The sequence below is a fragment of the Aplidium turbinatum genome, chromosome 11 (genome assembly GCF_918807975.1).
Source record: "Aplidium turbinatum chromosome 11, kaAplTurb1.1, whole genome shotgun sequence".
Lineage (NCBI taxonomy): Eukaryota > Metazoa > Chordata > Ascidiacea > Aplousobranchia > Polyclinidae > Aplidium > Aplidium turbinatum.
Genome location: NC_137482.1, coordinates 23,484,323 through 23,511,888, shown reverse-complemented (window position 1 = coordinate 23,511,888; position 27,566 = coordinate 23,484,323). Strand labels below are relative to the sequence as shown.

Below are 27,566 nucleotides of genomic sequence, written 5' to 3'. Positions count from 1 at the left end.
GCACAAAACAAGCTGGTCGTTTAATGGTCACTAAAACGAACCTAACCCTCATCACTTGTTAACAGGCTTGTGCCGAACACGTCGGTATCACCAAAGACATACGGAAAGGTAAAGTCACGTGCAAACTCTTCCCGCCAAATACCGACGCTACCATCACAGGTGAGGCTTTGTCTCGTGATTAGCGAAAGTTAAACTTGATGACTATCTACTGTAGTTTTCAAAAAATCAACCATAATGTTTATGTTTTTCTGTTGATGCACGTGCTTATAACAACTGCATGTTATTCGGTATTGACAATATGAAACGTTGGCAAAGATCTACGCTACAATACGACTAATTTTAACGTTATAGTATGAAACAGAAATGCTCTTTCAAACGTTTTTTTAGACACGACCTATACCCAGCTAGCTGCTTGGAGGAAACACCTCTCTAGACTTGCATCTTTTGTTCGTATGCTTGACGACTTGTACCAGGAGATGTTGAACAGATTGGTTGTCAAATCGATGAGATACCTTCTCTCCTTTCTGTCTGTCTCCAACAAAGAAGGAAGATGCGAAGTGAATGAAAGTGATGAAGACTACAACGATGCCCTCAGCAAAGCAAATCTGTAAGACGTAGTTTAGATGTAGCCAAATAATAGACAACCCGCAGTGCCTTGTGCCACACAATGTCATTGCCACATCCAGTTTGAAACTCTTTCATCCAGGCTTAGAATAAGAGACGTTGGTGAATTCCTCTTTGAGCAGAATGAGATGACTTTGGTATGTTGAGCGCAGCAGTAGCTGGACCTCACAGGTCAGATGTGTCAACATTGCAGCACAGCGGGGTCAAGGTAGACCAAAACTTTCTTGGGAAGAAGTTGTTATGCGTGATCTTTTAGCCCTGAACATGGACTCTGCCAACCCAAGGGATCGCGAGGTGTGGAGGAAGACTTCGCCCTCGACAGACAGACAGGCCACACCCTCAACAAGAGGATTACCTCATGACCTGTATAATCAAAATTGGTTGATGATTATGATTGAATGTTTTATACATATTGTTATTCTGCTAGTAGCTGTAGACTAGTAAGCTGCTACGATGCGTGTTATGCGATATTTATTTTTTTGTCAGAACGACTGACCGTACTCTGCAAACCTGTGTTTTTATCACCTACCGTAGGTTACTCCTTTACATAAATGAAGAATGAGCTGGTCTGAATTCGACGAGGTACTTTTTTGTATTGAATTGAGGGAGCCAAAAAGTGTTTCATTTTGTTTCATCTCTTTATTATTATATCGGCCTTCCGCCCGTTTGGGTAGGTCGTCATTATATTGGATGTCGGGATAGAAATACATCGGCTATTAGAGTATTAGATACTATTTGCAAGTGTTTATTTGATTTGGTTAGTTTGAATTTAATGTAAAAATTGTCGATCTCTTCGTTTAGATTCAGTAAAGTAACATTTCATGGAGATAGGAACGGATATGGAACCTTGAGGGAGGCCACCGATTCGAAAAAAGTTATAAAACCGGACGTGGTAGGTTTTAATTGCTTTTATAAACGTTTTACTGTTTATCTCTAAATTATCCCATCTGCTCACTTAGTAGAATCTTGGCTGTGTTGATAAATGCCATGTCGAATATAAAAAAATATTTGCTATTCGGTAATTTCACTTTTTCAGCAGATAAGAAGGTAATACGTGCTGTCATGGTGGTTTTTGCGTCACACCGGCCTCGAATGTACAGTAGGCTAGTTTCACTCTCTGTATACTACGATAGATTTTTTTCTGTGATCCATCAGACAGCCCCGTTAGCTCAGTGGTAAAGCTCGGCTCTCGGGGTGTGCGCTTGAGCAACTCATTTCAGGACTGCTCTCCATTTACCGGCACCAAGTAGATGGAATAGCTCACATACATTAACACTTCGAGCTATGGTGAACTTCACTCTATCAATTTCGGTAACTGACCCTGCGTCTAAAGCCTCTACAAGTAGGCCTATGCGAAACTACCAGGAATAACCTCAGAGGCATTGTCAGTCCGAGGACAAAGATTCAAAAACCAAAGTAGTTTTTCTATGACTTAAGCAGGAGGATTTGTATTGAATGGGTTTTTTTCCCTCCTTTGCAAGTGTTGTTACAGGGTGGAAATCAGTTGGCTTTTCTTCCTTTCTGATATTCTACTGAAGAAGCTATAGAACTATTGAATTAACTTTTTCATTCTTGTATGTGTGTTAGGCCCGCATGTGTCATTTATAGTTACCAAGGTCCAGCATTGTTCAATGGTTGACGTTTGTACAAACCATGTTCAGTTCATCGATGAAGAAAGTGAAGCAGAACAAGATGAAGTAGAGGAAGAGAAACATTTCTACCCAGCACTATTTAATGTGAGTATCGTTTTCAATGTTGCATTTCCACTAATTATTGTGGTATACCTTGCAACAAATTAAACATAAGTGCCAAGTCGATTGGTGCATCTCACTGGCTCATGCTCGTTTCTCGTCCATTCGTATACACGTATTTGTTTATTGTTGACGTAATTTAAACATTCTGAAAAATCTCAGGTTGGTAGAAAAGAATGTTTTCTAATATTACCCAAACGCCTCAAACGTTATGTTCCTTTCACATAATTCTCTTTTCGTTCAGAATGCAATTTACCCTGTCAAAACGTCTGTCGATCATACTTAAAATTTATGCTTGTTTCTGCATTGCCTGTCTTGCTGTGTAATGTTGTTTCAATAATGCTGTGGAGATGCGCAACGATGCTGTGACACTGTTACTGCTGTGATACTACATCTATTGTTTGGTGATTGTATTAACTTTACATCATTTCTTGATGTTATAAGTTGTTACTTTTTCTATTTAGGTCCGCTTGGTTTTGGAAGTATCCGAAACAGAAGCAGCCAGCGTTGCGGCCTCCAACGCTAACTCCTCTATCAAGAAAGCTAATCATAGGTGAGACTGCGTCCTGACCATGAAGAATATTTGAAAGTAGCTCAGTAATAAGCCACCTCCTGAAAGCGATAGTTTACGTATTTAAGTAATGGATTTTGGCAGCACGCTTCAAAGGTAGCTTTTTATCCAACTCACTGCAACGGACAAAGCGTTGGCTTTCCAATAATGCAAACCTGGTTCGACTTCCGGCTTAAGCTGGTTTTTGAAACACCGCTCACCTCTACTCAGAGTATAATAAATTGGATAGGCATAGTTGCTAAAGGAAAGGCGGTCGAGAGAAAGAAACCCGGCCGCTCTGCTCTCGTTAGTGCCGAAGGCCTAATTTGATGAAAAGTTTAATTTTTCATTCCCCGTAGCTAAGTAACTGTGTGTGAGACCACCTTTACCTATGACAGCATTTCAACAACCAACAAACTTCGCTGTCAATTTCGGTGACTTGGCCTGGGTCACTGTTTCAAAGCTTACTAATCCTGCTGGGATTAAGCTTCCAAAATACCTTTTTTTGTAAACATTCTAACAATCAATTAATTTTTTAAAAGAAAGTGCAAGTTTGAAAACCACATGATTTTTCTGCACCATATACAATATACATCGTTATGGTTTCAATATCATCATCATCATAATCCATCGTCGGTTTGTTCCCCACTAGTGGGGGTGGCCGATTGTTTCCGCGCAGCAATTGTCTTAATCCCTTTTCTCCATTTCACCCTCCTGTCCCTTGCATCTTCCTCCTTCAGTCCGACTTTTTTAAACTCATCCTTCACTTGTTGTTTCCACGTTCTTCTTGGACGACCGCGTTTCCTCTTCCCATCCACCTTTAGATCTAGTGCCTTTCTAAGAAAACTTCCTTCCTCCCTCCTTATCACATGTCCATACCATCTTACTCCATTTGCCCTTGCCAGTTGGTCTATGGTCTCTCTCATCTCTAGCATATCCAACAATTCTTCAGTCCTTTTTTCCCTTCTCGTTTTCACCCCACACATTGCTCTCACCATTGACCTTTCCGTTCTTCTCAGGATTGCCAGTTCACTCTCTCTCAATACCCATGTCTCGCTACCATATAGCATTGCAGGCCGCACACAGCTCCGATATACTTTTCCTTTCATCCTTAGTGAAAATTTTCTGCCATGCAACATTTCCCCACATTCCCTGAACTTTGCCCAGCCCAATCTTGCCCTTGTTGTCACCGCTGCTTCACATCCACCACTTCCATTTATCCGATCACCCAGATAACAGAAGTCTGTCACTGTTTCGATGCCATGGAAGAACTCATCATCATGGCCTTCCACTTCATTCCTTCCTTTACTGCATTTCCCACAAACAAAACACTTCGCCAATCTTGTTGCGGCTCTCTTGACATTAGCACATCTTGCATGTACCCACTTTCCACATTCCTTGCATTGCATTGAATTTCTCATCACTCTCTTGCCACATATTCCACAGGGATCTACTTTGCTCTCAACAACTGTTCCTTCTGCTCCACTCACCATCACTTTTGTTTTTTCAAGATTCACCTTCATACCCTTGGTTTCAAATGCTTCTTTCCATTTCTCAAACTTTCTCTCCATTCCCTCCATACTATTACTTGTCAAGACCAGGTCGTCTGCATACAAAATTTCACTCAATAAGCCCTCCCTCACTCCTTCAGTTACAACGTCAACCACAATAGCAAATATCAGAGGTGACAAAACTGATCCTTGGTGTACACCAACCTTCACAGAAAACTCGTTTGAATAATTTGATCCAACTCTCACTTTTGTTCTTGCATCCTCATACATAGACATCACAGCTCTCACTAATACCTCCGGTATACCTCTTTTCCTCATTGCCCATTCCATCACTTTTCTTGGTACTCTGTCAAATGCCTTTTCTAAGTCGACGAAACACATATATAGTTTTCTCTGCTTCTCTCGGTATTCCTCCTGCATTCTTCTCAATATAAACAGAGCATCCACTGTACCTTTTCCTGGCATAAATCCAAACTGCATATCATTTAATTTCACCAATGTTCTTAACCTCTTTTCTAGTATTCGCTCCACAATTTTCATTCCATGCTCTAGTAGTTTTACACCTCTATATGCACTGCAACTTCTCACATCCCCTTTTCTCTTGAACAGTGGAACAACAATACTATGCTTCCACTCCTCCGGCATTCCCTCTCCATCTAATACCCTTTGGCTAAGTTGTAGCATTACTTCAATTCCCAACTCTCCACTTGCTTTTATCATCTCTACGCTCACTTCTGATGGACCAGCTGCTTTATGCAGTTTCATTTGTCCCATTGCCTCCACCACTTCATCACGAGTAACCTTTCCCACTGGACCCTCCACCAGATCAACCTCTGTCATATGATCCCATACATTCTCCTTATTCATAACATTTTCCATATGTTCCTTCCACACTTCTCCTCTGCTTTCCGGGCTGAAATGCAACTTCCCATCTCCACTCCTTATACATCTTCCCCCTACAATATCTTTCCCATCCCTTTTCATTTGCTTTATGAGTCTGAATACTTTGTTTTGGCTTTCCCCCATTTTATTAAGTTCCTCCTCAGCACCATTCTTCATAGCTCTTGCAACAACCCTCTTTGCCTTCTTTTTCATACTCTTATACTTCTTTTTATTCTCTTCTGACCCATTTTTGCGCCACTGCTTGTATGCATCTCTTTTCTGTGAAATCGCATGCTTCACCTCCTCATCCCACCACCCACCAATAATGGTATTCAATCCCAATACTATGTTGTCGATCATATGTTTATGACGCAAACAATATAACTCATAGGAGGATGATGATTGTTGGGTACTTTTTCATATGTTGATGTGGAGATGTCTCATTTCCAGTTTCTCTTGCTTCGTTTTTGAAAAGCGTTCATTGACTTGAGCATCGATTACATTCAAGGGGTGTCACTCGCCGAGCAAGCGTTGTGCGCTTTGGAAAGAACATCCTGCATCCTGGGAGATCGTTGGAGTCTTTAGACTCCGAACACGACTTCGATGAAGACTCGGAAGCGACAAGCAGAAGACAATCCATCATCAGGTAACAATCACGTTTATTTGTAATAATCAGGTAGTAGTCATATAGTTTAACATCAAATCACTTTTTTTGTATCGAAGGATGCACATTGCACAGTGTACTGTATCAAATGCGATCGTGGTTGCATTAGGACCAAACCATCACCACTCGCAGGATACTACTCATTTTTCTCAACGTTTTTCTTCCATTGAAAAGCCGCCTACATGGGAAACTTGACAAGTTATGATATTAGTTAACACACGCAATTGTACAGTTGTTACTACCATTTCACATCCCATTTCGTATTTATTCTCTTACACTTTTAGCTTCATCGTGCGATTAGTTGGAGATTAAACAACCTGAGAATGTATCTTATTTTATTTGTTTAAGATATTTAATTGTTTCCACGGCTTTATTCAGTAGTTATAAAGATCTCATACTAAAATAAAGCTTCCTGATTAAACCAGTTGATAAAGCCGAGTTAACAATTTACCTTGAGACAATGACTGACTAATCAGTTTTATTCATACAGCGAACAGAGCTTGCAAGAATCTCCGTCAGTGGTCGCTCTGTCTCCAACGAGATCGGAATTCACAACCGCCGTTAAAAGAATTGTGGAGGGGCTTGAAAGTGTTTTGGAAGCGGTAAGAAGGTTAATTTACAGTATAGTCTGATGCTGTGATATCTGCAGTCTATACAATAACTTGCTGTCGTTGCATTTTGTTGCTCATCATAGCATAAAAATATTAAGCCAAAATTTTGGACTTGTTTTTGATTTGTAGAGGTTTAAAAGTTAAACAAAGCGGACGCAGAATTGATCCTTGTGGAACACCATTGCTAAGACAAATTTTCCTGCGTTGTTTACCGCTTTTCTTGGAAAGGTGGACAGTTTCATCTTTGAAGAACGAGTAGTTATGACATTTTTGTAAGCAATTCATGAAATTGATTTCAGTTTAAGACTGAGAAAGTTGTTAACGAACAAGAATCAGTGGCTACCCGAGGTCATCAGCCACTCGGGCGCATGACATACGCCGCATACAGTCCAAGCCTATGTTTCAGATTTCTCGCTATCGGGCACAAATTTAAAAAAAAAGATTTCATCAAATCTATTTCTTCTTATTTAGTTCGATTCCGGTAGCGGACTAGTAAATGTACTTCGTAACAAAATCTGTAAAAAGTAAAATTGCCCATAAATATAAATGCATCTGGTTAGTGGCTATGGCAGATGTAGAAGTCAAGCCGACCAATATCACTTTGTAACGTGAGTAGAAAGCGTTTAGTGGGTTTGTCAAACAGTTCAAAAAATTTCCGCCGTTTCTTATTGTATGAACTTGTTGTTTCTGATTATATTAACAAATTGTTAGTTCAATGTTTTAGTTATGATGCAAATTTCCCGAAACAGACTCAAAATTAAAATTTCGATTTCGTACATTCAGCTCGTCATGCTCTGAATGAACAATTTGTTGATATTTGATGAAATTTCGTTCATTGCGATGTTCTGTGAATCTCATACGATGATGTTATCACGACAGCGTGCTAAATTGTATTCTCATTTTTTCTCCACGTTTGAAATCTAACATATTTCGCGACTTTTTTTACACGTGTGTTCCAGGTTCGGCTTATTTTCGCTGCAGAAGAGCTTCAGGACTTCACTCAGCCTCCCGCGTTTGACATCCATCTATCCTCCCTGGACCATGAGGCGGAGGAGACATTTGTTTTTGGACGTGACATTGTGACAAGGGATTCCAACCACCAGAGGGCGATAAAGAAGATATCCCAGCACTTGAATGCTGCAATCGATCAAACTATTGAATATTCAACAAGCTACGAAAGGTCTTAATCACTTGAAAACTAATTGTTCGTTTTCTCTATATTTTCTTTGCCTCAAATCCATGAATATTGAATTTAATTCTCAGTTGAATGTTTGAGGTTTCATGCAATTTGAAATTACAAGGCAGTCCTCCATTCAGTGCTACGTAATGAGCGGAGTCGATTCCAGACAGAAACACTTTAAGTAAATGAGAAACCTGAAGCTCCCAGCAACCTATGGAAGTATGCAACACAGTCAAGAATGGAGGTCCGGATTGGGTTTCTTAGAGGAAGGATATTTATTCATACTTTGTCGTGTTTAAGATTACTTCTGGTGGTTGAAGAAAGAATTGCATTAAAAAGACATTAAAACAAGAAAACCTATTTTCGTACCAATCTTCAACCATAAATATTTGTATTTTCAGATTTTGTTCTATGGTGGATGAGAGCCGCCTAGTGGACGTGGATGCTGCTTTGAGCCAGCAAGAGTGGACTCCGGATGAATTTGCTGCTCTTCTCTTCAAACACACCGAGATGACTAAAGAGATAAGAGAGATGAGAACCTCAAAACGGGTCTCTCTTTTCCATGTGGATGCAAAAGGGTTCGCTAAATCGGCTCTTCCCTTTCCCCAGGTAAGATGGCGTTGTCATGCAATACTTTTACCAATTGAATGAGGCTGTTCACCAGGCACATTTAGTTAAATAACATCTTTGTTGATGAGTATTTAATAATTTTTTTTGTTTATCTTTTTAATTGCTACCTTAGTTCTAAGCAGAGCGCGTATTGAAGCTTTAATGGTAGAAATTAATCTGACGACATCGTACATAAAATGTACGTCCAGCCGAGAAAAGAATACTATAATCGTACCGACTTAACCCTTATTTTACGATTACAGTTAGTGACCAAAACAGTGGTATAGGCCTATAAATAGTTTGAACGGTTGGAAGATGTGTGATTGGTTGGTTTTGAATCATTATCCTCGGACTGACGAGTGTGACTTAACTCGATTGTAATTTCAGAAACGAGTCTAAACTATAACATTGGTAAATTTTCTATTTCCTACTCCTAACAAAACTAACCCAGTTGTGTTCAGGCTGTGGTTGATGCCACTCATCGATGGCTACCTGTACTAACCACACGTCACAATGAGGAGCTACTAGCGGTCATTCGGAAGGCTACTCTTCGATTGGACAGTAACCCAGACACGGTTGAGTTGTTTGTTGATCACCTGACCTTTCTCGCTCGAACGAGCACAGAGATGCCAGCGCTGGAGAAGGAATTTCTCATTGTTACCAGGTTACTTGACTTTGAAAGTATTGTTGCCAGTACTTTGAAAGGATTTGCTGGTACTATCGCATCCAGTTGTTTCTAGCGCTCTTATGGTTTTCCCAACATTTGTTCATCTGTGCATTTGTGGAGGCAAACTATGCTGCTTTAAATTTATGTTTTGTATTTATTGATAGTAAAATTAAAAACAGCTTTTCTGAACTATAATGATTAAATGGTAACAATCTTTATAAAATGGAAACAATACTAAAAATTAATTGTGTTTTGTTTAAAGAAAAGCTATGAAAGTTTTTAAGACTGAAAAATCTAAATGTATTTGGAGTTTAATCCTGAAAGTTTCGTTTTCTTATATAGAAGTGGTCCTCAAAGTATTTCGCCTTATGATTGCTTACAAAGATGTGTCCATAACTCTATATGCATGGCCTATGGATGGCACTCTGTAAATGCTACAGCCATTTTCACAATGATACATCATACCAAAGACCCGTGAAACTTAGTTTTAGTATTTTACAAAGCAATACTTCGAATGAACTGCATCGCACTGACTCTGACACACAGCTTTAAAGCCTTTCTTCGTTGGCTAAACAAATCAGCAGTAATGGATAGCATCAACAATGTACGACCAACCTTAATTCTTTAGTTCAGCTATGGAGACATCGAGCAGTGGCCCTTCATCTCTAAAGAGCCACTGCTTTCTTACATTGCGAAATACTTTGTTTATATGAAAATTGGAGTCAAAATTTTCTTTACTTTTCAGATTTTTGTAAAAAAAATTCAACAACTTTTTTACCATCAGGTTTTTCAAGATCATCAAAGATTATGGCGTGTGGCTTGACCCTGAACAGCTGGCTATCTTCCACACGCTGGTGCCTGCCTTCCAGCATCTCAAAACCACCATACTCTTCTGTGAAGCCAAAAAAGATGATAATATCTCCCGATTCAGCACTGACTTGGACAAGCACATTCACGATCTCAGATATCAGCTTTTTGATCTCAAAAACAAGGTAAGATAAAGTTTTTACAATTTTCGAATATTATCGGAGCACCTGCCCAGACTAATTCTACCCAGAAGAATATTCTCCGGACCAATATAAGGACATATTGATGTAAAGTGTAATAAAGTTTATTATTTAAACGTTTTTAATAACGTTTAAATATTGTTTTGGAGATATCTGAAAAAAAAAACTATACACAAATTTATTTACGCGAGCTGTTATCTCCTAAGGCTAATCCCCACAGATGAGTAATCATCTAAGAGCTGACAAGCGATTCCAAGCATAAATGCATGTTTAAGGTCATATTGCGTTCTACACGGAAGCTACACTGTTTCCATTCGTTGATTTAACCAACTTTTCTGAAGTCTAACTACAAGCCCGCATTTCTACTTGTGTAAAGTTTGATTTCAATTTCCACGTTGACGAGTTTTGGTCTTGGGGTTTGACGGTTTTACTGTTCCTCACCAAAGCTTGGAATCGTTGACGTTTATGTTCGGTTCAAGGTGGCAGCACCAACGCTGTTGAGTGGAGAATCATTGTCGGTGGCTGCACTGGAGGCGGTTAAACTATTAGCGGACGATGCCGAGCGACTGGTTGCGAAAGCGCGGAGTTACGCGAACTATCAGGATCGGTTTGGGTCATCGTATTCGTCCCGTAAGAGCAAGGTCTACACAGTGTAAGTAGTCTTACGTTTACGAGTTCCTGAAACGGGCTTTTCGTCGACGAACGCATTTCATTTACTCAAAGACTTTCCTCTACCGTCTTGTAGTTTTGTTTTCTTGCGTCTCGTTCGGCTTCTTCGGTATGTTGTTTGACGTATCGAGTTGTAGGAAGGGTTTCGATGATTTGGTCGATCTCTTCGAAAACCCCGTAATGAAGGCACTTAGATTGTACCTGCTTGGCATTAAGTGTTGATGAAATGAATTTGTGATAACAATGCACTCGGTTGCGTCACTCTGCACTGAAACTGTCTGTATAATCACATAGCAGCATATTGCAAAAGACACATTACTATAAAAATTACCTACTAGTCTTAAGTATTATCGTGGAATTATATAGTAATGAACTACAGGCTTTTGTGCATTGGTAACGCTGTTGTACTAGCACGATAATATAACGGTAAATCTCTAATCCCAGTGAAGCACTGATTGCTGAAGCTTCAGGAAGCGGAGTAAGTGCCGCACAACTTCAAGCTGAGCTGTCGGAAGTTGAGCGTGACATCACATTGAGAAAACTATTGTGGGAGTCCAGTGATGAATGGATCAAGCTGCAGCTGGAATGGAAGGTACTGGTCTCAACTGACTATTTTGACAGAACGCCAATGTGTTATTATTTGTAGACACTGCTTTAACTTTTAATTAAAAAATTCGTTATGTCGCTGCCAAGTATTGATCAGTTTTTAAAATGAGATGCAAACAATTCTGGCCATTTGGAGTAACTGAGATGCAGGTTTTCAAAAACATTTTTAAAGTTTGATATGCATTTCTTATTTCGCCTTTGCTGTAAAAATTGCTCTTATTTTTTTACGTTATTTCTTCAAAACCTTCTTTTTGTGCAGTTTAACCTTTGATTTTTTTAATTTCAAATCGAATTGGCTGAAATATCTCTGATGTGCTTTTTAGGACACCGAGTTCGCCAAGCTGGACACCGACAATCTGCAAGGGAACGTATCACGATTCATACAAACTGTGTTCATGCTTGAGAAGGGCTTGCCAAGAAACGACATCGTGCCAAAGTAAGATGAGTTCCGTTTTCTTATTTTATTCTTTTTGTTTGAGGGCTGTGTGCAAGTCCATTTTGGTAAAAAAATATGATGAGATGAAAGAAACGTATTGTTTTAGCTATGAAAATCCTAAATCTGATATAACATACTTTATCTGCCCTGAAATACATGCAAGGATTGTATTTGTTGTTCAGTTTTGCCAGTTCGTTAACATTCTGTTTCCTTTTCTACCAAGATTGAAGGAATCTGTGCTGGACTTCAAGCAGAACATGCCCCTGATTGCTGCTCTCAGGAATACTTGCCTCAAACAGAGCCACTGGGACGAAATTCAGTACGCTATTGGTCGGTCGTTGACACGTGATTCTACTTTGACCTTGGGTGACCTCTTGCAATGGCGGGTATATAACTTTTAATCTTGCTGGTTTATCTATATAACTTACGGCAATTAGCCAGGAGAAAACGGAAATGAAATTTATAAGTTTTCTAAACATAAGCTATACCCTAAAGCATCATCATCACCCAAGTTTGGTTTTATCCCCACTAATTGGGGTGGCCGATGCCAAAGCAGGTTTGATAAAAGTCTTCATTTAGTTTCTCTAATGTCCTCCAATAAATTTTTTCATTACATTCAATGAAAGCGATGTACTAGAATCGAGTTTGGGAGACACATCCATAGACTTTTTCGATGTGTCTCTTTGTTTTGTAAATAAATTATGTTTTCAACATTTTGCCCCACAAAACAGACATGTTGTTCTGATGCAGTTATTTCAACACCGGGACCTTATCATGGAGATTTCCACTCGGGCAACCAACGAAGCTACTTTGCAGGCCATGCTCAACAAGCTAATGCAGCAGTGGCACAACACTGATTTCAAGTTAGTGCTTTTGCTAGTTAGGCTATATCTTTTTTCCACTTCAATATAACACAATTTACTTTCAGCAAACCACAACTACGAGCGTGTCACGTTGCCCCTGCATTTGATACATAGGTCTAGTGTTTGATTTCTTCACCGAATTTTCTTCGTCAACTTCTTGATATGTATAATTCAGAGTGCTCACACGCTGTTCAAAGTTGAATATTCTAAAGAAATGTTTCACTTAGTGTTTCCTGCCAACAAAATCACATTTATTCAACATTAAATTGTCTCCAAAGGCGTTTGTAAGACGTAACCTGAATGAGAAGATCTCCTGGCTGGGTTAGTCCTAAGATGGGAGTGGTCCAAAATTCAGTAGCGGGTTATGGAATAAATCAAACTACTACAGATTTATCCCATCTATGGCTACCTAGAGATACGGCCTGATTTGTCACATTTTGCCAACTTTTGGTGACTGTCTAAATGATTTTTTCTAAAAATTATATTTTAACGTTTTTTTACTGTCTTTTCCAGTTGGTACAATGTGTATATTTTAACGCTTTTTTACTGTCTTCTCCAGTTGGTACAATGTGTTTCAACATCAGCAGACGTTGAATAACAAAGAGAATTTGATTCCGAATTTCAATCACTGTTAATCGCTTTTTAACAGTTTGATTGAGTGGTTTTCAACTTTTACTCCTGCTTTCCAAAGGCAACAAAAAGCTTTTTATATCATTACGTGTCTACAAAAATTAAATAAATCCTAGAAAACTTCGGTCAGATACTAGCAGCAGCGGTAATCAAAATCTGCAAAATATGACAAATCAGGCCGCATCTCTAGGTGGCCATCTCCCATCATAGAAGCACAACGCCGGGCCAATGGCCTGAAGGCGACGTTGCTATGTCTCATTTGTTGTTTTTTCCCACCACAACTCTTGGATTCATTGCTTTGACTTCTAATAACCGCTATTTACTATGGCAACACTGAGGTGCAATGCTCTGGTAGTGATGCCCATTGCTCAGTGTAAAATACGCGCTCGCTTTCAACTCTGTTTCCTTGCAGACTTGTAGCTCACGTCAGCGGCGCACAACAAAGTGTGATGATCGTTTCCACCGCGGAAGAAATCTGGAGCCAACTTGAAGAAAGCCAGATCACCATAGCAACCATCAAAGGCTCGAGATACGTCACTCCAATCAAGGTGCAGAGTTGTCTATATCTCATTATTGTTGACTGAATCAATAAAATTTGTCTTACACCCGGTGACATAAGTTGGTGGATGTGAGTTCGACACCCCGTCGGTTCAAGGGAAAGATTTTATAAAAATCTCATTGAATCTCATTCTCGTTAAGCCTCCAGAAGCGAGGGACTAGATTTGGATTGGTGTACTCGGCTGCACTGAAACTGTTTTGTAAGTCGCTATGACAAACCCATATCTGCATTTAATACAGCGCTATATGAAGAGTGAAGACGCGCATTTCATGCTTTATTATTCAACACTTTGTATCTGGTCTTTAGCCAAAAGTTAGATTTCATCATTTTTATGTCTTTATAGTTACGATTAAGGGATGGTAAAAGAAACAAATGCAGACCAAGAATGATTTGGACAACAAGCTTCTCTAAATGGACAAAATTAAGTTATGAAAGTGCGGCATGACAAGCTCGTGCTTGTGAACAATGGCGCATTGTATCCGATCCTTAAAACGAGGAAGGAACATGATGATGTTGATAATACTCATTATGACTCTATTACTTTTCTTTCTACGAGTAATAAAATTTATCGGCTCTTCCTCCAGACGCACGTGGACGACTGGGAGCGTCGTCTTATGTTGTTCTCGCGCACACTGGACGAGTGGATGACATGCCAGAGGAACTGGCTCTACCTGGAACCTGTTTTCACAACGATTGACATCCAGAGGCAACTGCCCCAAGAAGCCCAGTTGTTTACACAAGTTTGTTGCGGTTTTTTAATTATATTTACATTAAGTGTGCAGTCTGTCAACTTAGTTACTTTGAGGATAATGTTTTTAAATTTGTAATTTATTTGCAGGTTGATCATGCCTGGCGTGACCTCATGCGGCGGACTGAAGACCGTCCGAACGCCCTCCGGGCGGCTACAGGAGCAGGTGTATTGGAAAGTTTGCAATCCGCAAACTCCAACTTGGAAAAGATTCAGAAATGCCTGGAGGTTTGTTGCATTCTAAGCTACTTGCACGATTAACAGTTGATCGACTTTAGTCCGTTCATTAACCACATTCGTATTGTGGATGTCTGGATGTTAATTTTGTAATCGTCGCCATATTAATTCATATCGCGCATTTCCAAAAACCAGCGTTTGCCTCCTGCACAATGTTTGGACACACTGCTATGTAGTCTGAACAGATACTCTTTTTTTCCTCAATATTATTCCACCAATTCCTTCTGCAGTTAATATTAATAAACCGAGCAAAATGGCCAAGAACTTAGTTTTCATGTCTCTCGTTGTTAAATAAACAGCAACAGTATCCCTCTAGTCATTACTTTGTTTATTTCGTGTTTGTGAAAGAAACAACTTTTGATTGTAAACAAAACATAAATACGTCACAGTGGTGTTGTGTAAATGTAATGCACACAAACGTAAATTATGCAAAATTAATATTCAAACATTGAATCTGCAGTTGAAAAAAGGCGAATTGATGCACTGTGTAAAACCTTTTTGTGTGATTGAGTTTTTACGAGACCTTACCTGATAACTTTCATTGTCAGGATTACTTGGAAGTGAAGAGGCTCGCTTTCTCACGCTTCTACTTCCTTAGCAACGATGAACTTCTTTCTATACTTTCCCACGGTAGAGAGCCATCCAGTGTTCAACCTCATTTGGTCAAGTGCTTCGCCAACATAAAGTACCTTGACATCCGCGTGGGCTCTTCCAAGCAGTCCATCGTGCACAGCATGATCTCCGCTGAAGGGGAGATCGTAAGCATGCCCAAGTATGTTTTTTCAATAATTTCGATAATTTTCAAGATTTTCACTTCAGAAAACTATGTATATCGCCATCTCCGGTTGAAGCAGACTGCGCATCAACACGGGTCATCTGCCTCCATGAGTCACGGTTTTGAACTAGCTTTCCCAGTAACGCCAAATTGAGTTCGGTCCATGCCTGGATGTTATCATGTCATCGTCTTGATGGTCGGCCTCGTTTGCTTTTTCCGTTAGCTTACCTTCCATGCAGATTTTGCTGACTGCGTATTTTATAAAATTTTATGTTATCGCAAAACACCCACTAATTTTAATTTTATTTTTCAATCTCAAACAGTTTCGGTCTTTTGGTAGAAACTTTTAAGGGTGTAGGACCTGAACCAAAAAATAGAAAATTATCCTCTTTCTTCGTCTTTAATAAAACAAAGCTAAACTAACGTCTTTACTGTCGTTTGTTTGGTTAGGAACGTGAAGGCGCGTGGCTCGGTCGAACAATGGTTGGCGTCTGTCGAAAGCGCCATGTTTGATACTGTGCGTAAACACCTGAGGATGGCACTGTTGAGCTGGTCGTTCCTACCTGAGAATCTTGTCTTGTGGATGTTCCAACATCCGGGTCAAGTTGTCCTCACAGTGGTCAGTGCTTTTACAACTTTTGGCTTTGTTTTTATTGAACAGTTTCGTCGTAAAACCCCGCCAACAAGTCACTCCTTTTTTGCAATGGTTCAACGTCTAAAGACGTTGAAGAATAAAATCAATGTAAAAAAGGGATGATTTGATGACTATAAAATTGGTTGTGTTGTACCATAGTAATGTCAAGTCTTTGTCTAAAGTGCTGTGTTAATTTAATAGAAATAAAGCAGTTGATATCATTTGGTTTTTATATCAAACAATGTTGTTAAACTGTGTAGGGTTGCCCATGTGAGAAAAGTAAATGCCCATGTGTGAAAAAGTAATGTTTGGGCAAAAATAGACCGCCCAGGAACACATTAATTGCTGAAGGATTCTGGAGTTGTTGAAATTTCAACAATTTTCGTTGCCATGTTAGCCTTTTCGGTCCTAACACATAGGCAAACAATACCCACCAAACAAAACTCGAAGAAACCTTTGTTGTTGAATGTTTCTTTCTGAGCATTCTAGGTATTTATGACGTCATAATGTCTCAATAACTTTGAAGGCCCAAATAATGTTCAACAAGGATGTGACCAACGCCTTTCAAACGTCACTCGTCATGATCGAGCTTCAGAGAATCCACGGCGAGTTCCTTCAAGCGCTGAATGTCTTGTCTGGTGAGAACACAACGATGCACAATGTGCACTCAGGAATATTGTAATGCAGGTTACCTTATGAGCAAAATGGTTTGAACGCTTGTTCAATCTGATTAAAACATAAAGAGCCTAAAATGTGGAATACTAATCTCATGTTCAGCAAACGTTTCGAACATTATACTGTTTTACAAGACGTGTAACAAAGTCGTTCATATCAAGAATTGTTGTGGGTTTGACACCTGTCAGGTCGGTTTGACACCTGTCAGAAAATATTTAATTTCTTGACTGTTTTCATCTTCAGTGTTTTCATCTTCAGTGTTTTCATCTTCAGTGTTTATTTAATAGTTTTCGAAACGTTTGCTGAACATAAGTTTAGTACACGTTATCTATTTTTAGAAGAAAAAAATTTCATTGATTTGTGACCGTATCGATGTTTTACTAGCAACGGACTTTTGTCGGTTTATTTCTAATGACCATATTTGTATGCTGCTCATCATTTCACCCTCTGGGGCCGAGGGTTTATACTTTCACCATCCCAGGTTAGGATGTTTTTCGAGACTACGTTGATAGGTTACTAGAAGGAAGGGAGTGTTTATAAGCTTCTATCAGGGCCTGGCTACTTACTTCATTTAATTAAATGTCTGGTCAGGCCAAACTTGTGGTAGCTTTCAATTGAGCTCGTTATATGATTTCTGTTCGTAGTTTTATCAGCAATCAAATTTGAAGCATCACCTCGTTTATAGTTTTCGCACATTATTTTAAGATTGTCGTCAAGTTTATATTTCTTTTTATCACTACCGTGTCTGGGATGAAAAAGAAAGTAGTAGTTACAGCAGACGATGCACAACCATTTGATGAACTTTTGCTTTATCGTCTGTTAAACTTGTTCTCTCACAGAGGCGGTATCCAGGCAACGAGTGGTGGCTCATCAGTATTTCACACTAGAGGCGCTAATCATTATTTACGTTCACATCCGGGACATTATTGCGAGCCTCATCGCCGGCGACGTTGCTTCCGCGGACGATTTTGAATGGAGCAGGTAGATAAATAATATTTTGTAAGTTCAACGTCTTTACACATTGAACTGATGCAACATAATGCAGGAGAAAAGTTTCCTAATTTTGATTCAAAAATACGTTGTTGTTGTTGTTGTTGTTGTGAAAATGATGAAAGCCGACTTTCACTTTCAGGCAGCTGTTGTACGAGTGGCAGAGCGCCTCCAATATGTGTCGAGTCGTTCAAGCAGATGCAAGGTTCGCTTACGGATGCGAGTACATCGGTTGCGCCTCTCGTCTGGTTATCACTCCCCTCACAGATCGTTGCTTTCTCACGCTCACTGGCGCCCTCAATCTTCACTTAGGGGGCTCCCCGGCTGGTCCAGCTGGAACTGGAAAGTCTGAGACTGTCAAAGATCTTGCAAAGGTAACTTGTTGGTTTGAAAAAATTATCTTACCATGTCGGAGTAGAGAGGAAGATTGGAGGTAGAGAAAGGTAGTTATGGGGAATAACATCGTAGGAATGAGCAAAGGTTAACGATTGCTGACATAACAATTGGTTGAAAAACAGCAACAATAAGGCAACAATCTCGTTTTTTATGCTCAACACTGTACGTTTTGTAGAAAACGCATCGACTGCATATTTTGAAATTAGAATAAATTTTTATTTAAAAGTCCTTGTTTGTGTTAATAAAATAAACAATTAAGATTATTTTTTGTCATAGTCACTAGTTGTGGTACATAATAATAATAATAATCATGTTTTTATTTGCGCCCATTGCGATAACATACAGTACACTGCGATCACAGATGCGATACAACAGACGACAAATATGTATTGTATTGTCGGCAAATATTTGTGAAGTGAGAAAATTAAACAATTTGTGCCTAATATCCAGCAGTTGCTTTCACGCCTCCTTTTGCATTTTTCTTCCCTTTTCTTTATAGTCTGCATACCTGGCACCCAAAAAATGTAAGTGTTTACCAAAAATTTTTACTGACTTTGCTCGAGATTATTGTTTCACCACAATGTCTGTGCTGATGACAATGCTTTACCTGCTCAGTGCTCATTGTACCAGCAGAGTGACAATACATTTATAGATTACTTGGCCTCACTTATAAAGCTATGCACGGCTAAGCAATAAATGATGAAAATATTTGCTTGCAGATCCTTGGAAAGCAATGCGTGGTTTTCAACTGCTCTGAAGGCATCGACTTCAAGGTAAGTACGAATGGTTTGAAGTGTTTCGTATGAGTTGCGCATCATTGTTCAACTAATAGCTAAGTTGTATAGTGCGCATTACGATAGTAATGTTGCCCAAACAGTTTTGTGAATGCTTTTGATGCCAAAGTGATCGAGTTGATCTAGGTCAGTGGTTCCCAACCTTTTTGTTGTCACGGACCCCTTTAGACAAATTATTAATTCTGCGGACCCCTACCTAAATTTTGCCTGAAACTCAATTAACATACTATTGATTATTGCAAAGAAATTTATTTTCACACGAGTTAGTTCAATCACAGTACTATTGACTATTGTAATAATTATGCTACTCAACTACTGTACGGTGTCATATTGCATTGCCGCTGTAACTCCTGCGGCAAATATCAGGTTAAACAGTTGCTCAAATAAGAAAATGAATGAATTGTTCAAGAAATGTCAGCAGTAGGCTATTTGAATATTAAGGTGACCCAAAGTGCCATGCCGAAACTTTTTCAACGTAAGCAAATTTAATGAGATGGTTGTTGTTGCCTTTCTTGAACTAAACGACTGAACTGCGGTTGAGTTTTTGACAATGCAACACGCATGTCATATTCAACGTCCACTGTCCAGGCGATTTCGATGTTGTTTTTATTGTAACAAGAGCTGAGAATCCTGCCTCGCAAAGGTAAGTGGTTATGAATGGTAACAAAACAATAATCGCTTGCTTTGTCAAGAATGGGTAGGTTTGCAGTTGTGAGCACTAAAATTCTTCCACAGTTTTTGAATGAAACTCAATGCGTAATAACTCTTTTGATCTCAAATCAATTAGGTCATCTTTACTGAGATCGTCATCGCTAATGTTGTTCAAGTCAAAAAGAAAAGGATTTCGAATCCATGTTTCAACTTCGTTCGGCAGATGTTCTAAATTAAAATAACGTTGAAATGAGATTTGCAGGGTTTCAAGTGTGCGCAAAATTTTTATCTCATAGAGATCAAAAGAGTACATTCTCTTTGAGTTTCATCCATCAAGATAAGATCTTTTAACATTGAAGAGTTAGCGTAATTACCTGCTTCCAATCTGCGTTTCCAAACCGGCAACTTGGGTAAAAACGCTTTCAGTTTTTCAGCTGCATCAATAAATTATTGTCACACCTGGTCCTTGAATGCCACGATTAACATTGTTAATATGACCGAAAATATCGGCTAAGTAGGCCATGCCGTATAGAAAACTTTTTCTTTTGAACAATTTTGAGAGGGGACTTCCTTTTCCTTTCAAAAGAGTTGATACCTCATTTTTTAGCTGCTGCAGTTGTTTTAAAACTTCTCTAGATAACCAACGTACCTCAGAATGATACAAAAGTACTCCGTAATCTGACCCTACTTCTTGACAGAGAGCTTTAAGAGTACGGTGGTTTACAGCTTTTTGATGAAATTAACGACTTTCACGCAATTCGTCAGAATTTCTTTGAGACTTGCTAGTAAAGTTTTTGCTGATAAGGCGTACCTGTGCAAGAAGCAATGGGTAACAACCACACGAGGAGCTTCGTTTTTTACTAAAGCAGCAAATCCGGATTTGTTCCCGAGCATAGCTGGTGCTCCATCCGTGCATAATATAGAACAAAGTTTGTTTTTTTTCCAAAATTTATCAAGGTAATCACGGACCCCCAAATGCTTTCTCACGGACCCCCAAGGGGTCCGCGAACCCCAGGTTGGGAACCACTGATCTAGGTGATGCGACACCTCAAGGGACATAATAAAGAAGGAAGCGATTGTTGACGCTTTTAGAGAAGGAATGACCTGTAGTCGAATCCTGTCGTTTTTTTTCTGAACAAGACATTGGAATGGTTTTACCTTAGCAATGTCAGAGGGTGCGAACCAGCCATGCAGATTTTTTAAAAGCTTACAAAAAGGTTAAAACTTCACAAAAAATGTTAATCATCCAAACGTTTTGATCAGATGATGGGACAGTTCTTCAGCGGCTTGTCACAGAGCGGTTCTTGGTGCTGTTTCGATGAATTCAACCGAATAGACGTCGAGGTTTTGAGCGTGATCGCCTCACAAGTCCATGCCATCAAGTCAGCCAAGGACGCCCAAGCGCTGAGGTATGCGGAGTCTAAAATATGCTAAAGGGATCTTTCCAAAAACAAAACTAATACAGTAGAAGACATATATTTAATCAGATTCTTTTTATTTTGTTTAGTACTACAGCACGTATACATCAATTAGTATATAAAACAATGAAAACTATTAATACTACAAAAAGTGCTCAATGCTAAGCAAAAAAGCAAAGCAGAGCGAATTAAATCAAATATAGTTATTACTATCTGAATTCTTAACAACCTGTTTCACCTAAAGGAGGATCATCAGAAGGTCCTTATTCAAATAAAACTATGTGCCGTGTTTCGTTTCAAACTAAATTTTCTGTGAAAATTTTTGTTTTGTCCAAAAAAGGCTCGTTACAGACCAGCCAAAAATTTGAATAAGGACCTTCTGATGATCCTTCTTTAGGTGAAACAGGCTGTTACGGATTCAATTAGTATATACGCTATATAATATACATACATAAATAAATGCATCGAAAATCATAATCAAGGCTGCTGGCCGGTGGGCCAGATCGACAGTGCTCTGCAAATGCATTAAAGTTATTGTCCACCATGTTCTTATAAAGGAAACGATGAAAACGAGATTTAAAAAAATTACAACTGTGTTGTATTGTATATAGGCCAGTCGAAAATTCTGTTTTATTAATCAAGTTGATAATGATTGATATTGTAAATTATAAGAATACTAAGCGATGTTAAAAAAATAATTCTGTAATCAATCAAGATTAAAACTGCTCTTTTTCAGCATTTAAAATCAAGTCAGTGATACAATAATGAACATACTTTATTCATAGTACATTAAATACTTTCGCTGATATTTTGTTCGTAGTCATAGGCCTACACCACAATCGTTATGACCGTAAATGACATCGGCACCGCAGTAGCAAAGATTTCACATTCATCTGTTTCAGATTTATGTTCGAAGGACGAGAGATAAAACTGAACGCCTCTTGTGCCTATTTCATCACCATGAACCCAGGATACCGAGGGAGGGTGGAACTCCCCGATAATCTCAAGTCTCTGTTCCGTCCGGTGGCCATGATGGTTCCGGACTACGCCCTGATCACGGAGATCATTCTCTTCTCGGAGGGATTCCGGGAGGCCGAACTTTTCTCCAGGAAAGTGGTGAATTTGTACGAACTCGCTAGCAAGCAACTCTCTCAACAGGTGACCTACATTAATTTGTTAGAAGCGATACTTTATGTTGAACCCTGTGTTGTAATTGGTAGTGTTGGTTCAAACAGGTTTCTTCCTCGATTTCATCTACGGTTTAGCACTAGGGTAGAGTGAAAGAAATTACTTAACACGCTGCAAGGAGCATATAGCTTTGGAATGCATAGAAGACCATGAACTATTCTACGCATTGATGTTAATAAACTCTTTTCAAATCCATTACAGTATAACTTTATTACCATAAGGCTTGTTACTCAACGCAACAAACAGTTTACCAGCCTCATTTTTTAAAATTATAAATCGATTTCGTTATCACAGCATCTTCAGTACGATCATGTCAAGAGCAAAAATAATAATAAAATTCTTCAAAGGTTTCAAGTTTAGATTTTGTGACGTGACAATTGCATGTTGCGCCACCGTGGAAATACATCAAACAAATTATATATTCGATTGCTATGTACGTACTTCATTGTAATTACTGATGAAGAAACGTAGCATGCAAAATAAAATGAAGAACAAAAAGGTCTATTAGTTTTATCAAATAAATTAAAAGATATCTAATAAGTCATTATTTTTGTTTTGTAATACTGTACTAGAAATGTTTTTACTCGTAGCCTTGTACTATTTATTGGCTTGAACTTTTCTTGGTTGCACTGAAGTTTAAACGCCCTTGCTACAAGAGTTTATTGATTTCAAAAGTTTTCCTATTTGTAATCACCCGGAATAAAGTTTATATTTGAATAAAACCACAGGACTTCACTTGAGGATCGCAGCAGCACATGATTTCTTTTCTTTCATTAATATTACTCAACATCAGCCTATCTTGTTTCAACGTAATTTGCCGATGCTTGACATTTGTCACATTAAGAACTGGGAAGCAGCTGACTCGATGACTGATATAGTCTTTCGCTGCTTCCTGTCTGTTGTGGTATTTAGATAGCTATGGTACTATTTTATTCGTATTGTGTATAATAAATTGTACCGTACTATTCTCGCAACAGACAAAATAAAAGGTTTCTCTCTTCTCTCTCTAATAAGATTCTTCAATGCAGATTCACTGTTTTTTATTTTATTTAATTTTACATGTCACATTTCTTCATTAGTAATTACGTAGTAATAATTTGTTTAATTGTTTCCATGGTAGCGCAACATGCAATTGTCACGCCACAATATCTAAACTTGAAACCTTTGAAATTTTTATTATTATTTTTGCTCTTGAAATGATCATACTGAGGATGCTTTGATAGCGAAATCGATGTATGATCAAAAAATGAGGCTGGTACACTCTTTGTTGCGTTAAGCGACTAGGCTTGGTTAATGGTTATGCTAATGAATAATACGAGACAGTCAACCGCTTCAAGTGGACAGTTTGCTGGGTTGGTTCACAAAAACAGAAAAGTTTTATTGGTCAACTTTATATGTTAAGCAATTAATGTTCTTGTCGCAAATGAAAATTTTGTGTAATTACGTTTCAATAACTTGTAACAACCACACAGGATCACTACGACTTCGGTATGAGATCCATCAAGTCTGTACTGGTGATGGCAGGCCATAAGAAGCGAGAAGTTATCGCCGACCATGGAGCAATGACCGATGAGGTGATGCCAGAGATATGCTGGTCTTATATTTTCATACTCGCAACTTTCTTGAATCACCCTTCGTTGTGTGGCGACTAAATCACATTTCGCGATGTTAAAAGTGCATTATTACAGATTAAGTTGTGGATTTGCGGTTATTTACTGAATTCACAATGACGTCCTCTGTAAATGAAATTAGTGATGTGAAGTTTCATCATTGTCTACAATTGATACCATGGGCCAGAGATAGGTGGTAGGGTGGATTAATGAGTGGTCAAAGTTTTGTTTTTATTTTTAATAAGGAGTGTTTGCATCTAACAAAATTGCCTGCAGTCATTCTGACATTCTGATCCTGCAATGGTTGGCAATGAAAATTGCAGAGAATATTGTGCCAGACATTTTAAGCTAGATGAGCATCATTTTTACGCCATGAAGTGTTAAAAGTAATGCAAGTTTTTATTATTTCTCCACCCTACAGATGATAGCGGAACAGGAACGAAGCATCCTCATCCACTCCTTGAAGAACGCCAATCTTCCGAGATTCTTAGCAGAGGATGCTCCTCTCTTCCGTAACATAATGTCCGATCTATTTCCTGGCATTACTCCTCCTACTATGGAAAATACGATGCTAAAGGTGCGATGCCACTTATGGTTCTTTACCACATCTTCGTTACTTAATTAAGATAATAGAAGGGTAACTTCACAGTGACTTGTGTTCCTAGGTAACGTTACGACGACTTAAGTCTTCCCATGTGTAGTTGAGAATTGCACTTCCTCGACAAGTTGCAAGTTTAATTTTCACTTTGCCCTTCCAATAGCTCAGTTGGATAAGCGCCCAACTTTGAATGGGACGATCAAGTAACTTTGGTGCAACTTTCGGGTTGAGTTGAGAAACCCACTTTAAATGACGTTCACCGGCAGCAACTAGTTGGTGCAATGATCCGCAGACGACAACACAAAAGACGGAAATTTTACTCTGTCAATCTTTGTAACCGGGCCTGCGCCACTGGTTTAAAGCTTCTACAAGTATGCGAAAATGTCAGTGTTGAGCTTCCAAAGAGAATTTCTCAGTCCGAGGATAAAGATTTCTACAATCAATCACTGAGCACTACCTATCGGATCTCAACAACCACTTATCAGTAACATGGAGAACTACCAACTTCAGTAACTGATCCTGCGTTGGTTCTATACCTGAACATCATCATCATCATCATAATCCATCGTCGGTTTGTTCCCCACTAGTGGGGGTGGCCGATTGTTTCCGCGCAGCAATTGTTTTAATCCCTTTTCTCCATTTCACCCTGTCCCTTGCATCTTCCTCCTTCAGTCCGACTTTTTTAAATTCATCCTTCACTTGTTGTTTCCACGTTCTTCTTGGACGACCGCGTTTCCTCTTCCCATCCACCTTTAGATCTAGTGCCTTTCTAAGAAAACTTCCTTCCTCCCTCCTTATCACATGTCCATACCATCTTACTCCATTTGCCCTTGCCAGTTGGTCTATGGTCTCTCTCATCTCTAGCATATCCAACAATTCTTCAGTCCTTTTTTCCCTTCTCGTTTTCACCCCACACATTGCTCTCACCATTGACCTTTCCGTTCTTCTCAGGATTGCCAGTTCACTCTCTCTCAATATCCATGTCTCGCTACCATATAGCATTGCAGGCCGCACACAGCTCCGATATACTTTCCCTTTCATCCTTAGTGAGAATTTTCTGCCATACAACATTTCCCCACATTCCCTGAACTTTGCCCAGCCCAATCTTGCCCTTGTTGTCACCGCTGCTTCACATCCACCACTTCCATTTATCCGATCACCCAGATAACAGAAGTCTGTCACTGTTTCGATGCCATGGCAGAACTCATCATCATGGCCTTCCACTTCATTCCTTCCTTTACTGCATTTCCCACAAACAAAACACTTCGCCAATCTTGTTGCGGCTCTCTTGACATTAGCACATCTTGCATGTACCCACTTTCCACATTCCTTGCATTGCATTGAATTTCTCATCACTCTCTTGCCACATATTCCACAGGGATCTACTTTGCTCTCAACAACTGTTCCTTCTGCTCCACTCACCATCACTTTTGTTTTTTCACTTTTGTTTAACACTGATGCATAACTCAGGATCAAGCTTCCTAAGAGGCTTCCACCGTCAGATGTATTTTTATCCTAAATGTAGGATTGGAGTTTAAGCTTTCATCAATTGGGATGGCACGGTTGTCCATCGTGGCAGCGTTTATGAAGCGTTTGAATCCGGCAAGTCTTGTGTTGAGATTAGAAATCCTCTGAAGCTCGATCTTGCGTTGGCGTTCTCACGCGGGTTCGAACCACTGACGCACACTCAGTTTCCAAAGTTTGTTGCTTGAAATGCTTACTTGATGACGTGTCAGTGAAGTCCCCCTTAATGGGAAGCTGTCCTGTGTCATTCTAGAAACGTGTCAATGTACCAACTGAAAGTTTCACCCAACTTTGATTCTACCTCTTTTGAACACTAAGAAGAATGTTTCGGTTCATTCGTGATTGTAGAGTCAGGGGTGGTATACTTTTGTAGATTCATTAATTCTTTTTGTCTTGTTAAAAATTTATCAATAAATGGATTGATAGAAGTTTGAAGATAAAGAGCGAAGGTATTTGCTGATACAGTGTTGCTATTTACATTCTAAGTAACACATTTTGTTAAATTCTCTTGTTGTAAAAGTCAAACTAATTATTTTATTTTTTGTATGAACCTGCTCAGAAATGCATTAAATCTACAATTTCTGAGATGACATTGGAGGAATGGCCTGATCAGATACAGAAAGTGATCCAGTTGAACGAACAACTTGCCGTCAGGCATGGCGTCATGCTGGTGGGGCCCTCTGGTGGTGGGAAAACCACAGTACGAACCCTCTTGCAACGATCCTTGACCGCCATGTACAACACAATGGCTTCCCCTTCTGATGCAGCGGTTAGCAACATAAATATGCCATATTTTGTGTTGATATGTATAATTGTATATATCTAAAACAAATTAACATGTCGTGGTTATATGTGATGTGTTTCTTGGTTTAGTTAGCGGCGTTATCGTTTGATTTTGTATCCTAGCTTTCTCAGCGAATTTCTCGACGGCGCAAATTTATCGATTCCTTCACCATCAACCCGAAATGTGTTTCCCTCGGCGAGTTGTATGGCTTCACTGATCCCAACACTCTTGAGTGGGCCGATGGGCTGCTTGCCTTTATAGTGCGCAAGTAGGAAATGCTTAAGCCACTTTTTAAGTTGTACGTTTACTGTTGTTTTAAGAGTAGAGATTTTGAAGCCATAGCTACACAAGTACACATATCATTCACAAGCAGTATTGTGTAAAAATACATTTGTTCCTCATTGAACTTTTTTTGTTTTACATTAACAATCAACATTCTTTACATTTTACATTAGCTTATAGAAAATTCTTACTCGCTACTTAAAGATTAAGATCAAATGTAGATTTTGTCTTTACTGTGATGTGTACTCAGCAATTGCATGTAGCAAAATCTAAACTGCTCTTCGCAAGTTCCCATTGTGTTTCAATGCTGAAAGTTGCAAACGTTACCACTGCCGTTTGTAGGTACGCGAAAGAATTATCCAACTCAGACTTCATGACCGGTGCTGGAGTTCGACCTAAGACCTCAGTCTCCTTCGACGAGTCCATGGTGAGACCTCATTATG

General features: G+C 39.2%; 1 protein-coding gene across 1 annotated transcript in view; it reads left to right on the top strand.

The window, feature by feature from the left end:
- LOC145780334 (dynein axonemal heavy chain 6-like) overlaps positions 1-27,566 on the top strand; it is a 78,885-nt gene that overhangs the window by 6,376 nt on the left and 44,943 nt on the right. Inside the window, exons 7-38 of the mRNA XM_082592035.1 lie at positions 66-159; positions 388-607; positions 1,426-1,516; positions 2,286-2,360; positions 2,840-2,928; positions 5,827-5,964; positions 6,473-6,584; positions 7,553-7,773; positions 8,175-8,382; positions 8,844-9,046; positions 9,834-10,041; positions 10,536-10,708; positions 11,170-11,317; positions 11,655-11,767; positions 11,991-12,153; positions 12,518-12,630; positions 13,673-13,808; positions 14,404-14,559; positions 14,658-14,795; positions 15,353-15,576; positions 16,030-16,198; positions 16,740-16,851; positions 17,728-17,869; positions 18,021-18,252; positions 18,994-19,047; positions 20,983-21,128; positions 22,040-22,295; positions 23,798-23,899; positions 24,357-24,512; positions 26,617-26,826; positions 26,973-27,109; positions 27,466-27,550. Coding sequence (XP_082448161.1) covers positions 66-159; positions 388-607; positions 1,426-1,516; positions 2,286-2,360; positions 2,840-2,928; positions 5,827-5,964; positions 6,473-6,584; positions 7,553-7,773; positions 8,175-8,382; positions 8,844-9,046; positions 9,834-10,041; positions 10,536-10,708; positions 11,170-11,317; positions 11,655-11,767; positions 11,991-12,153; positions 12,518-12,630; positions 13,673-13,808; positions 14,404-14,559; positions 14,658-14,795; positions 15,353-15,576; positions 16,030-16,198; positions 16,740-16,851; positions 17,728-17,869; positions 18,021-18,252; positions 18,994-19,047; positions 20,983-21,128; positions 22,040-22,295; positions 23,798-23,899; positions 24,357-24,512; positions 26,617-26,826; positions 26,973-27,109; positions 27,466-27,550 — 4,824 coding nt within the window. The remainder of the gene's footprint in view (positions 1-65; positions 160-387; positions 608-1,425; positions 1,517-2,285; positions 2,361-2,839; positions 2,929-5,826; positions 5,965-6,472; positions 6,585-7,552; positions 7,774-8,174; positions 8,383-8,843; positions 9,047-9,833; positions 10,042-10,535; positions 10,709-11,169; positions 11,318-11,654; positions 11,768-11,990; positions 12,154-12,517; positions 12,631-13,672; positions 13,809-14,403; positions 14,560-14,657; positions 14,796-15,352; positions 15,577-16,029; positions 16,199-16,739; positions 16,852-17,727; positions 17,870-18,020; positions 18,253-18,993; positions 19,048-20,982; positions 21,129-22,039; positions 22,296-23,797; positions 23,900-24,356; positions 24,513-26,616; positions 26,827-26,972; positions 27,110-27,465; positions 27,551-27,566) is intronic.